The sequence below is a fragment of the Artemia sp. Qi Xiang Cuo genome, chromosome 16, assembly GCF_049724085.1.
Source record: "Artemia sp. Qi Xiang Cuo chromosome 16, ASM4972408v1, whole genome shotgun sequence".
Lineage (NCBI taxonomy): Eukaryota > Metazoa > Arthropoda > Branchiopoda > Anostraca > Artemiidae > Artemia > Artemia sp. Qi Xiang Cuo.
This window is the reverse complement of record NC_142809.1, coordinates 17,694,543-17,708,201: the sequence shown is the minus strand read 5'-3', so window position 1 is coordinate 17,708,201 and position 13,659 is coordinate 17,694,543. Positions and strand designations below refer to the sequence as shown.

General features: G+C 38.2%; 1 protein-coding gene across 7 annotated transcripts in view; it reads left to right on the top strand.

The window, feature by feature from the left end:
* Positions 1-13,659, top strand: part of LOC148942639 (kynurenine aminotransferase-like) — a 181,620-nt gene that overhangs the window by 74,490 nt on the left and 93,471 nt on the right. For all 7 annotated transcript variants that reach the window (XM_089102660.1, XM_089102654.1, XM_089102657.1 and 4 more), the window contains exon 3: positions 13,061-13,211. In XM_089102660.1, coding sequence (XP_088958786.1) covers positions 13,061-13,211 — 151 coding nt within the window. The remainder of the gene's footprint in view (positions 1-13,060; positions 13,212-13,659) is intronic.

Below are 13,659 nucleotides of genomic sequence, written 5' to 3'. Positions count from 1 at the left end.
CGTAGTCCAGGCACCAGGTGATGCAGATGTCCCAATTGTGCAAGATGCTGTTGATTCTTCCCGGTATTACGACATTGCCGTCATTAGAGATGATACTGATCTTTTGGTTCTATTGTGTTATCATGGTGACCTATGAAGCAAGAAACTATTCTTTGTAACTGAGCCAAAGTCGAACAAAGCTCCCCTAATATGGGATATTCACAAACTGAAACTAACTGAAAGAGAAGCTGCGTCAAGAGATTTGCTGTCTGATACTTTTTGCTCACGCCCTCTTAGGCTGTGACTTCACTTCACGGATCGACAGTGTGGGAAAAGGCCTCGCTCCGAAGAAGCTAATGACAGATACAGATTTTCCTACATCAGCTATAGATTTTATGTTAAAGTTAGATTCGAAGGAGGAAGTAAGGGTTGCAGGAGAAGACGCTCTGCTCATGATATATGGCTCATCAAAAGGGGAAAATTTTAATCAACTCCACAGGGAATTTTTTAAAAAGAAGGTGACTACTGCTAGCACGTTCGTCCATCCAGAACAGTAACCACCAACTTCTGATACGGCTAAATTCAACAGTTGCAGGATTTTCTATCAAGTTCAGGTATGGAGTGGGGACTCAGATTCTGATCTTAAAGCCGAGGAATAGGGTTGAAAAAATAAATATGACTTCTTGTATCTATTGACTACTGACGTCCCACCAGCCCCTCGTCTGCTTCTGAAAATCGTTAAGTGCTCCTGTAATCTGGAATATAGCTCAACAAGATATAGCTGATTTAAAAAAGGCTTATCTTGCACTGCAGGGTGTAAAACGTGCAAAGGGACAGCATGTTCTAACTCTCCAAGAATTAAAAGCCATAATGGTGAGGAGAACGTCGAAGCTTAGATATCTGAATCAAAAGAACAAGTTGTGAATAGTAGTCAGAGTTGGTTCTGTCTTTCAAATGTTCATGGAGTTGATTTGATAATTTTGTCATTTGTGAGGACTAGTCAGTGTGTTGATGATAGTTTATTCTAAGAGGAAGTTTAAATGTCGGCCGCGGAATACTACTTTCATAGATAATTTCCCTTTTCGAACATTTTTCATGTTTTAATAAACATCATGCAATCATCTCTTTTAGGCCGACCCATCAGGTGATGGAGCCAGCGACGATCAGATTCAGGCTAACTAATTATAAGATTTCAAAACCGACAATTTAGCCAGCAAGTCCAGGGGACTTGTTGGTCATGTGTCAATCCTATGACACGGCATTCCACCTTTAGACTACAAGCAGCCAAGCCTATTAGGCTTAGGTGTCACTTGTTTGCTGCCTGTGAGTCAAAGCAAATTCATTCCCAGATTTTGCATACAAGTCCAGTGGACATTGTCCGTCGCGCGTCAACGTAAAATCAATCCAATCTTTCATCCCTTAATTCTATGACTGTCTAGCTTAGTTTTGCCCTTTTAATGACATATGGATGGATGATAGATAGACTTATCTATCAAAAAATGAAATGATATCATTTTTGTGCAATTCTAAAAACCGCTTATACAGAGTTGCCTCTCAATCACTCGGACTATCTGTCTTGGCTTTTTCTACAATTAGCCATGTCTTGATGCCTGCAAAATAGTTGATTCTAATTAAAGGCACAAAGAAAACTAGCTTTGTGTTGACCTAGAATATGTAACTTATGATATGTTGTTCAGCTTTTTTTCTCTACAACATAGTGTAAAAATCATTTCTGTAGCAATTTGCTTTTTCCAACAATTAATTAAAAAAACTTTTTCCACAAAATTAGTTTTTCAAAGAAAAGTAAAGAAATCCATTCAACAAAAATGAGCAAAAATAAAATCAAATAACCTACCAAGCGTGAAACTACCACAAATCAGCATCGATAAATAAATAAAACTCAAAACGAACAGAAATTACAATAAATAACCGAGTCAAACTCAAAACAAGCAAAAATTAACATTAGTTGGGCTCAAAACCCCTATGCCTTCCCAAGGCCCTAACATAATTTGCACTTTACTGAAAAAAATATAAATGTTTTTACTTTTATAATTTTAATAAATCAAATAAAATTAACATTTTGATTACTAAATATCAGTATACATATATTAAACTGACAATGCACATTCATTTGTATTTTTTTCAGTAAAGTGCAATTTATGTTCTGGCCTTGGAAAGGCATAGGGGTTTTGAGCCCAACTTATGTTAATTTCTGCTCCTTTTGAGTTTGACTCGGTTATTTATTGTAATTTCTGTTCGTTTTGAGTTTCCTTTATTTATCGATGCTGCTTTGTGGTAGTCTCACGCTTGGTAGATTATTTGATTCTGTTTTTGTTCTTTTTTGGTTTAATCAAGTTTTTTACTTTTCTTTGAAAATCTTATTTTGTAGCAAAAGTTTTTTTTAATTAATATCTGTTTGTTTTATAGTGACATGGGCTTTTCAGAGAAAAAGAAAATAACACTTTAAATCTTTTCTTTTTTTTAAAGATTTATAGTATGGCCGGCTATTTGTATACTGTAGAAAAATTTCAGCAATTTTCAACAATATACACCCTCTTAAAAATCTGGACACAAATAGTAGTGTTTAATTTAGTTTCTTACCTCGTCTAGTTGACCTGAAATGGAGAACTTGAAACCATTCGCAAAAAAATCTGTATACTTTCTTTAATAGCTTGGATACACTTACGCTATTTTGATTTGGTTAAATATTAAGAGCAGAAGCAGCCCCAAAAGTTTGAAAATAAAACCCTCAGTCGTTCTTGGGATACTGCTGAGATGTCTTATTGGGAATTAGCATTAACACAGTGCATTTTGATTTAATATTAAGGCAACATTTAGTTTTTAAACATAAAGTCAAATAGGTGGGTGGACGTGGAGGGGGATTAGTTTCCTTCCAATCACTTTCGACGGTTAAAAAGGGCCTCAGCCCTTTCTATTTTCAATCGAATGGGCTCTTTTCGAAGTTCCAACGACAACTCCTTTGATACAAAGTGCCCTGGTCTAGACAAAAAAAAAAAAATAAAATAAATAATAATACATTATACCCACATCGATCTTTACTATAAAAATGTCAAGCCTTCCAATCACTTTCGACTATTAAAAAGGGCACTAGGCCTTTTGATTTCCAATCAAATGAGCCCTTTTTGAGTTTCTACGACAACATTTCCTATAAACACCTTATATGCCCCCAGGGCATAAATTACAACCCTTACCCTAAGGGCTGTTAGGGTGGTTGTCATCCTCTAAGACCTAATTTCCAGAACTTTCAACTACATTAAACAAAATGGCTATCTCAAAATTTCCATTGGATGTGTTTGGGAAAATTGTGGGTGTGAGAGGGGCGTTAGTCTCTCTCCAATATCTTTCAACTATTAAACAAGACACTAGTCCTTTCCATTTCCAATCAAATGAGCCCTTTTGAAGTTTCTACGACAACTTTTTCAATAAAAACATTATATGGCCCCAGGGGATAAATTACAACCCTCGATCTGAGGGCTGGGGGGGGGGGGGGTTGTCATCTCCAAAGACCTAATATCTCTAAAGTTCAACTATGCTTAATAAAATGGCTATTTGAAAATTTTTAGTGGAGGGTTTAGGGTGAATGGTGGGCATGAGAGGGGTGTAAATTACCGTCCAATCACTTTCAACCATTAAAAAGGGCACTAGTCCTCTAAATTTCCAATTGAATGAGCCCATTTTTAAGTTTTTACGACAACTCTATCATTAAAAACCTTATAAGCCCCCAGGGCATACCTTAGAACCGTCACCCTGCGGACTCTGGGAGTTTTGTCATCCTTAAATTAATAATTTCCGGAACTTTCAACTACGTTGAACAAAATAGTTATCTATAAACTTTGATTGAATGTGTTTGGGGAAATGGAGGGCGTAAGAGGGGGGATTAATTACTCTTCACTCAGTTTCGACTATTAAAAAGGGTAATTTCAATTCCCAATCAAATGAGCCCCTTTTGAAATTTCTACAACAACTTTCTATATAAACCTTATATGCCCCCAGGGCATAACTTACAACCCTTGCCCTGAGGGCTGTGGGGGAGTGTCCTCCTCAAAAACATAATTTCTATCTGGAAATCCACAACACTGAACAAAATGGCTATCGAAAAATTTTGATTGGATGTGTTTGAGGAAAAGGTGGGCTAGTTGCCCTCAAATCACTTTTGACTATTAAAAAGGGCACTAGACCTTTGAGTTTCCAATCGAATGAGCCATTTTTCAAGTTTCTACGACAAAGATTTCAATAAAAGCTTATATGCCCCCAGGGCATAACTTATAACCCTTGCTCTGAAGACTGTGAGGGGAGTGTCCTGCTCAAAGGTATAATTTCCTGAACTTTAACTGCGTGGAACAAAATGGTTATTTCAAAATTTTGATTGGATGTGTTTGGGAATATGGTGGGCGTGGAAGGCGTGTTAGTTGCTTTCCAATTACTTTCGACTATTGAAAAGGGCACTAGCCTTTTGAATTTCTAATTGAATGAGCCCTTTTTGAAGTTTCTACGACAACACTTTCTATAAAAACTTTATATGCCCCCAGGGCATAACTTAAAATCCTTGCCCTGAGGGTTGTGAGGGGATTTTCATCCGCAAAGAACCAATTTCCGGAACTTAAAACTACGTTGAACAAAATGGCTATCTCAAAATTTTGATAGGACGTGTTTGGGGAAAGGTGAGCGTGAGAGGGGGGTTAGTTACCGTCCAATCACTTTCGACTATTAAAAAGGGCAATAGCCCTTTGAATTTCCAATCGAATGAGCCTGTTTTGAAGTTTCTACGACAACGCTTTCTATAAAAACCTTATATACCCCCAGGGTATAACTTAAAACCCTTGCCCCCTAGGTTGTAGGGGAGTGTCTTCCTCAAAAACATAATTTCTATGTGGAAATCAACTACGCTGAATAAAATGGCTATCCCAAAATTTTGATTGGATGTGTTTGGGGGAATGATGGGCGCGGGGGGGGGGGGGTTTAGTTGCCCTCCAATCACTTTCGACTATTAAAACAGGCCCTAGCCCTTTGAATTTCCAATCGAATGAGTCTTTTTTGAAGTTTCTATGACAACGCCTTCTATAAAAACCTTATATAATCCCAGGGCATAACTTAAAACCCTTGTCCCGAGGGTTGTGGAGGAGTGTCCTCCTCAAAAGCATATTTTCTATCTTGAAATCAACTACTCAGAACAAAATGGCTGTCTCAAAATTTTGATTGGAGATGTGTTGAGGAATGACTGGCGTGGAGGGGGAGGGCTAGTTGCCCTCCAATCACTTTCGACTATTAAAAAGGGTACTAGCCATTCCAATTTGCAATCTAATGAGTCCTTTTTGAGCTTTCTACGACAACTCCTTCGATACTAAGCGTCCGAGTATTGAGAAGCAAAAAAAAAAACACATTTTGGCCACATCTTTCTTTACTTAGGCAGCACTAGCACGCTGCCTATGATCGACGAATTGGTGGGCAATAAATGCTAAAATAAACATGTCAAATGAAAATAAAAAAGTGCATATTGATGAATATGAAACGGGTTTTCTAGTAGACATTACATCAGGTTAGTTTAATTTTTGGGCTCAGCTCATCATTTCATGTTAAAATAGTTGCCTTCTGATGCGTATGGTGAAAAAGAGGTCATAACGATGAGAAGGGTAAAATCACGTATTTATGATTATGAAACTTTTTTTCTGGTACATTGTATATAAATTTGCATTCATTTTCGGGCCCAGCTCTTCATTTTACATCGGGAGTGTGCTTCATATACAGAACATTGACCAATAGTTCATATTTTTTAGAAAAAACTGAAAAAATTGACACGAAAAGCAAAAAAAAATAGTTTTGCGTCGACCTAGAATGTGCAACTTTGGATATGTCGTTCTGCTTTTTTTTCTCTCTACAACATGGTGCAAAAATAATTTCTGTTGCCATTTGTTTGGGGTCAAAGTTTAGTTTGCTTGTACTAATAGAAGATACTGGCGCTGAAAATCAACATAAAGCATTAACACTGCTTACAGAGTGATGCTAAAAATTAATTACCCATTTTCAAAAATAGGCAAGCCCAGTTTCTTATGAATTAAATAAAAAAAAAAACAGTTTTTTTTAACTGAAAGTAAGGAACGACGTTAAAATTTCAAACAGAAATTATTCCGTATATGAAAGGGGCTGTCCCCTCCTCAACGCCTCGCTCTTTACGCTAAAGTTTCTTTTATTGTTTAAAAAAAAATAGAGTTGTGAGAAAGTCAAACTTTAGCGTAAAGAGTGAGCCGTTGAGGAGGGGACAGCCCCTTTCATATACGGAATAATTTCTCTCTTTTTAAGTTTTAACGTCGTTCCTTACTTTCAGTTAAAAAAAAACTTGTTTTTTTATTTAATTTTTGAACGTTTTTGAATTAATGCAGGTTTTGATTTTGGCTCACCGTATATGAATAATTAAAACAAAATGTTCATATTAATTTTACTTTTACTTGGTTAAATGGCTTTCTAGAAAGTTGTTTAATTTTATTTACGATCGTTTTTATTAGTAACAAATATACGTAACCTACGAATTAACTTACTTATCAAGTTTCTATATCCGTAAATTCTTAATGAGTATGTTAGAATGCTCGCCCCCTAGTCAATGTCTTTCTCTGTACGCCAAGGCTAAAATTTTGTTCCATTATTCAAAAATGACCCTATAATCACAAAAACTGTTATTAATATTAAATATGTCTAATGAAAGTACTAAAAAATCGAAAGTACTAGGGGGTGAACTCAATTATATACGTAATATTTTCTGTTCGTTTTAAGTTTTAATGTTGCTCCTTACTTTCAGTTGAAAAACTTGTTTTTTTATTTAAATTCTGATTTCTTTTCTTTAATAATGCTGGGAAATCTGGTGCCCCCTTCATAGCAATGTACCATCCCCCATGAAAAATTCCTTCATGGAAAGATCCTCCCTTATAACCCCGACCCTCCCACCCCCAGCCTACCAGAAAAAATCCTCCTGAAAACGTCTGTATACTTCACAATAACCAATACTATATGTTAACATTGGGTAAAGTTCATAAGTTTCAGCCCTCCCCCGGGAACTTCGGGGGATTAAGTCATATTGAAAGACATAGTTATCATATTTTCGACCATGCTAGGAACAAAATGTCTATCTCAAAATTTTGATCGGGTGACTTTGGGAAAAAAATGAGCGTGGGAGGGGGCCTAGTTGCCCTCCATTTTTTTGGTCACTTAAAAAGGGCACTAGAACTTTAAATGTTCCTTCCAATGAGCCCTCCCACGATATACGAGGACCACTGGGTCGATACGGTCACCCCTGGGAAAAAAAAACAAAAAAACAAATAAACACGCATCCGTGATCTTTCTTCTGGCAAAAAATGCAAAATTCCACATTTTGTAGATAGGTGCTTGAAACCTCTTCAGTAGGGTTCTCTGATACGCTGAATATGATGGTGTGGTTTTCATTAAGGTTCTATAACTTTTAGGGGGCCTTTCTCCCTTTTTTCTAAAATCAGCCAAATTTTCTTCGGTAACTTTTGATGGGTAAGACTAAACTTGATAAAACTTATACATTTGAAATCAGCATTAAAATCTGATTCTTTTGATATATCTATTGGTATCAAACTTCCGTTTTTTAGAGTTTCGGTTACCATTGAGCCGGGTCGCTCCTTACTTACAGTTCGTTACCACGAAATGTTTAATTTGCGAATAAGACCAGTAAATATGAATTTGTTTGAGACTGTTGAGCCACTAACAGAAGATAAGTTGTGTTTCAGTCAATCCGGATCCATTTTACTCACTGGATTCATTATTATGATAGTTCTGGCTCTGCCCTAAGCTATACCTGAAGGAAGTTTGGCCAAAATATTTTTATAGTACATTGTATATCATGGCTATTTATCTTTGAATGTGTTTTATTGGTTCCCCCCCCCCCTCTCTCTCTCTCTCTTTTCTCTCTCTCTTTCTTTTCACTATCTTTGTCTTCACTCAATTCGATCTCTGTCTCCTCACTCTCTTTGAATTTGTTTAATTGGTTCCTCTCTCTCTCTCTTTGCTCTCTTTCTATTCGCTCAATTCAATCTCTCTCTTCGTTCTCTTAGGTCTTTTTCTCTCTTCGCTCTGTCTCCCCCTTTGCGCTCTCTCTCTCTCTCTCTCTCTCTCTCTCTCTCTCTCTCTCTCTCTCTCTCTCTCTCTCTCTCTCTCTCTCTCTCTCTCTCTCTCTGGCTTTTTTCACCCTCTCTTCGCTCTCTTCAATCCCTCTATTCGCTCTCTCTCTATTCTCTCTCTCTTTCTCTTCGCTCTCTCTCTCATTTTTCTTTTATCTCCACTTAATTCGCTTTCCCTCTCTTGCCTCTCTTCACTCTCACTCTCTCTCTCTTTTCTCTCTATCTTTGCCCTCTCTCTTCGGTCTCTCTCGCCCCCCCCTCTCTCTTTTTATTTCTATGTTCATGGCACCAGGTACTTAAAAGTATATGATATGCCGCTATTCTTTTACCTCGTTCTAAAACCTCGAGGTTTTAAATGTCTGTTAAACTTTCTTTCGAAGGAGTCAGCAGAGGCATTTGCAGGAATAATATCCACAGGAAGATCGTTCCAGATAGAAGTGCAACGCCGGATGAATTTGTTCCTCGAGTACTCGGTTCTTCGCGTGTCCTTCTTTTGGTAATTGAGCCGAGCCGTGTGCTTTGTGTCTGCCTTGACGTCTGGACAAAGGGGTACAGTGTGAGAGAGCTAGTTTGAGGAAACGATTTCATGAACTTTTGGAAATCAAACCTTTCATTTAGAGGCTGGAGCGAGTTACTTGTGGAGGTGCAGCTCACCCTATTGGCCTATTATGGAGTGGCGCTAGCAGCATGTTCGGAGCAACAGCACATAATGGACATCCATATTCAGCTGACGGTCTGATGCAGGATTTGCAGAGTGGGATAATCTAGCTGGATGGAAGAAGATTTTTGCAGCGAAGAGCAAATCCCAGCTTTCTTGCACCGGAGGTTCTCGACCGATTAAGGTGGTTATCCCAAGAAAGACCGGTAGAGAAATGAATCCCCAGTAGACCGGTTATTCCGAGAAAGATCGGTGGAGAAATAAATCCCCAGTAGACGAAATAAATAAAAGCTAGTTTTTTTAACTGAAAGTAAGGAGCGACATTAAAACTTAAAACGAACAGAAATTATTCCGTATATGAAAGGGGCGGCTCCCTCCTCAACGCGTCGCTCTTTACGCTAAAGTTTTTTATTGTTTTAAAATATAAATTGTGAGACACAGTCAAACTTCAGCGTAAAGAGCGAGGCGTTGAGGAGGGGATCGCCCCTTAACAAATAAACACGCATCCGTGATCTTTCTTCTGGCAACAAAAATACAAAATTCCACATTTTTGCAGATAAGAAATTGAAACTTCTATAGTAGGGTTCTCGGATACGCTGAATCTGATGGTGTGATTTTCATTAAAGTTCTATGACTTTTAGGGATTGTTTCCCTCATTTTTTCAAAAATAAGGCAAATTTTCTCAGGCGCGTAACTTTTGATGGGTAAGATTAAACTTGATGAATCTTATATATTTTAAAGCAGCATAAAAATTTGATTCTTTTGATGTATCTATTGGTATAAAAACCATTTTTTAGAGTTTCGGTTACTACTGAGCCGGGTCATTCCATACTTACAGTTCGTTACCACGAACTGTTTGATTAAGGTGGTTATTCCAAGAAAGACCAGCGGAGAAATGAATCCCCCGTAAACGAAGCTCGGCGACTCTCTTTATAGTTTCATTTTTGGAAATGAGGTTGGACTATTCACGTGGAACCTTGGATCGGGTAATAAGAAGCTTCTTTCTTTTCGATGCATTGAAGTTGATCATCCATGCACCAAAATACTTTTCACTTTAAAGAATATCCATTTATAGGGAAAGGGAGGCTTGTGTTGGGTGTTCGTGTTTAGGGACGATTGAGTATGTCATGGTATTGTCGGGAAAGTGATGCAGAATACTTGTGAGGTTGTCTCCCATGTCGTTTATGTAAATGAGGGAAAATATAGGTCCCAAGACGCTGCCCTGGAGAACCCCTGCTTTAATTGAATATTCGAAGGAAATAAGTCTTTCGAGGACAGAACGCAGTGAACGATCAGAAAGAAAGCTTTCAACCACGTTTAACAGACATCCACGATCACCGTACGCATGGAGTTTCTTTAGCAGGCCATGGTGCCATACTCTGTCAAAAGTGTGAGCCTAGGTGGAGTATCCTCTCAGCCCTTACCTGTTCGGAGGGGTGTCCCGCAAGGCTCCGTTCTAGGCCCTATTTTATTTCTCCTATATATCAATGATCTTGTTGTGGACCTGGGCCCTTCAGTGTATCCTATATTATTTGCTGATGACAGCAACTTCTTCATCACTGGCACCAATTTACCATCGGCAATAACCTCTGCCCAAGTCTTTCGGAACAGAGTACAGGCGTGGTGCCTTTCGAATAACATGACCATTAATAGCAAAAAAAAGTCAAATAGCATTATTCAGAAACCCCTACAACAAACACGTAATTCAACCTGTTCTTGATCTCAAGTACTCCTCCGACATCCTCCCACAAGAGGAGGTTGCCAAGTTTCATGGTGTATTTATTTACTCATGCTTATCATTCTCTAATTATTTTTCTTACATCACAGCAATAATTTTGAGACAAGTAGCTATGATTAACCGTGTGAATTATTTTCTTCCTCCTGACATCCTAGATACCCTCTATTATTCCTTTATTTTTATTTACCTTTCTTATTGCGGATCAGTTTGGGGAAATACAAAACGGTCCTTCACTAAAAAACTCAAATTTGCCCAAAACCGTGCCATTAAAGCAGTTTTTCGGCTTCCCCGTCTATATCCAACCGTGATTTGTATTCAGATTTTGGCATAGCTCCACTTGATCAAATCATACAAAGACTAAACTTATCGCTTGCTTACTCTGCTTTCCACAATAATCTTCCACCTCAACTACTAACCTATTATATTATTAGCAATTCGGAAGCCCACTGTCTCCGTTCATCCAATAGAGCCTTTAAAATTCCTAAATGTTTTTCTAGTGCTGCCCAGCAATCTCCCATTTACAAATCTATTATTCAATGGAACAAAATACCCTCCAGTGTTGAACTACAAGTTTCTGCAAGTTGTATAAAAATGTAACAAAACTTGATAATATAATTTAATCTTTCCATTATTAACCAATTTGCTTTAATTACCATGTTTTATTCTTCTTTTTTTTTTTTTTAGTGTTACTTTAATTTTTTCTTTTTTGGTCCTTAACAAGTTATCTTCTAGGATCCTTATTATTATTGATGTTTGTGTTATGTTTTTTCTCGAATAAAATTGAATTGAATTGAAGGAAATAAATCCGTCGAGGACAGAACGCAGTGAACGATCAGAAAGAAAGCTCTCAACCACGTTTAACAGACATCCACGATCACCGCACGCATGGAGTTTCTTTAGCAGGCCATGGTGCCATACTCTGTCAAAAGCTTTAGCAATGCCGAAAGACAATAGCCTAATGTCATACCCCATTGTCCTAAGTTCGATACACTCTTGATGCTGGGCCACTAGGCAGTCCAATGTTCAGCGTTTCCGGTGGAATCCATATTGGCGATAGCCTTGAAAGTCGTTTGGTTCCAAGAACTGTTAAAATGTTTCATTGGAGGCGCTCTCATAGACTTTGCCAACGCAGGAGAGGAGATAAACAAGCCTATAGGAGCCCACGCTCGTTGGATCGCCATCTGGCCTTAGGATAGGTATAACATGGGCAGACTTCCATGTTTGTAGGAAAGTTCCGGAATGAAAGCATGTCCTGAAAAGCAATGAAAAAGTTCCAGCTATTTCGGCATTGCAGGATTTGAGGACACCATTTGGTATGTTTTCAGGACCTGTGGCTTTGGTTACATCAAGATGCCACAAAATTCGAAAGATCTAAGAAGCAGAAAACTTCAAACGATCCTGGACAGTATTAGTTCGGGAGGAGAAATTAATCACTTTACTACCGTCGTCGCCCAGTTTTCAAAATCAATAGACTTTCATCTCTTAATTCTATTACTGTCTACCTTAGTTCTGCCCTAGGAATGACCTATGGATGGATCACAGATATATTTAACTAACAACAAATGGAATGCAATCATTTTAACATAATCCCACCAAGGGCTTATCTCTGATATGCCTCTCACTTACTTGGACTATCTTTTTGGGCTTTTTTCTATTTTTAGTCTCGTCTTGATGCCTACTGTAAAATGCTTGATTTTAATGCAAAATAATTAAAATCAAGCATTTTTAAGTGGGCATCAAGGCATGGCTAATTGTAGAAAATGTTGTTCAAGTCCGTATGAGGGAGATAGATCATACAAGTTTGACCACTCTTTATCAGTCTTTTTCTGCGAAGCCACGCGCTATGATGGATGTTGAAGTCTCCAAGGAGGATAATGGCAGACTTAGCATACTTGTCGCGAATACATTCAAAAGGGGCTTCAAGACAGGTGGTAATCTGGTAGATTGGAGTGTTATAGACGGTACCAAAAACCACGGACTTATTTGGGAGGGTTGCCCTAACCCACAGAGCTTCTTCGCATCTGGTATATTTAAGCATGAATATGGTTTACGGCTCTGTAAATGCGCAGCAACATCTCTTCCTCCGTAATTAGCGCCGTCACTACGTTCACCCTCTCGGCTGAGGAGCGTGTATCCCTGTAGGGTGACCTCCATTACCCTGCATCATTAGAGGGGGAACATTGCTACCTGCCAACACACCTCATGACCACATCTCCAACAGGGAGGCTCTCTTCGTCCTCTCTCTCTCTCTGTCCCTCTCTCTCTATCTCTCTTTCTATCTTCGCTCTCTTCACTCTCTCTCTCTCTCTCTCTCTCTTTCTATCTTTGCTCTATTCGCTCTCTCTCTCTCTTCACTCCCTCTCTCTCTCTCTCTCTATTCACTCTCTTTCTTCTATCTCTCTTCACTCTCTCTATTTGCCCTCTGTCTCTTCACTCTGTCTAGTTTTAGTTCTCTTTTTATTTGATAGAAAAAATAGTTAAGTATTTTTTCTATTTGAGATTTAAATATAGTATCCCAATATGATCTTTTAGGGTAGAATTCATTCAACTTGCTCTGGAACAGAATCCACTAAATCTTGGTCAGGGTTTTCCTGATTTTGCTGCCCCAGATCATGTGACAAAGGCCTTAGCTGAAGTAGCGACTGGTGAAAACCTTCTCATGAACCAGTATACTAGAGGATATGTAAGATGCTTCATTGTTTCTTTTTTTCCTATAAGTTTTTATTTGCAACATCTTATAAATGATTTGCAGCCTTCGCAACAAGTCACGTAATGTGGTAAATAAGGTTTAGCAAGATTCAGTTTGATTTTTTGTTTTCATACTTTAAAGGGTTCTTGGCGAGTGATAACCTCACCCTTATTCATTTACTGTTTTTTTTAAAGAAACTTCATTCCTTACACATGTACCTTCAGGTAAACCTATTCTGACGCACAAATTTTAAAACATTTGTCTTGCGAATCAGGTGAATGTGTCGGATAACTGTGTAAAGCTGTTTGATGACAATTTCCAACACACCGAAAAAGCGTTTTTTAGATTATAAGTACAGTCGCTAGACCTAAAAGAATACTACAGTGGAACTTTTCTCAAGTAGAATACAAGTATAGCCGACCTTTTGTCCCTCTTTTTTTCG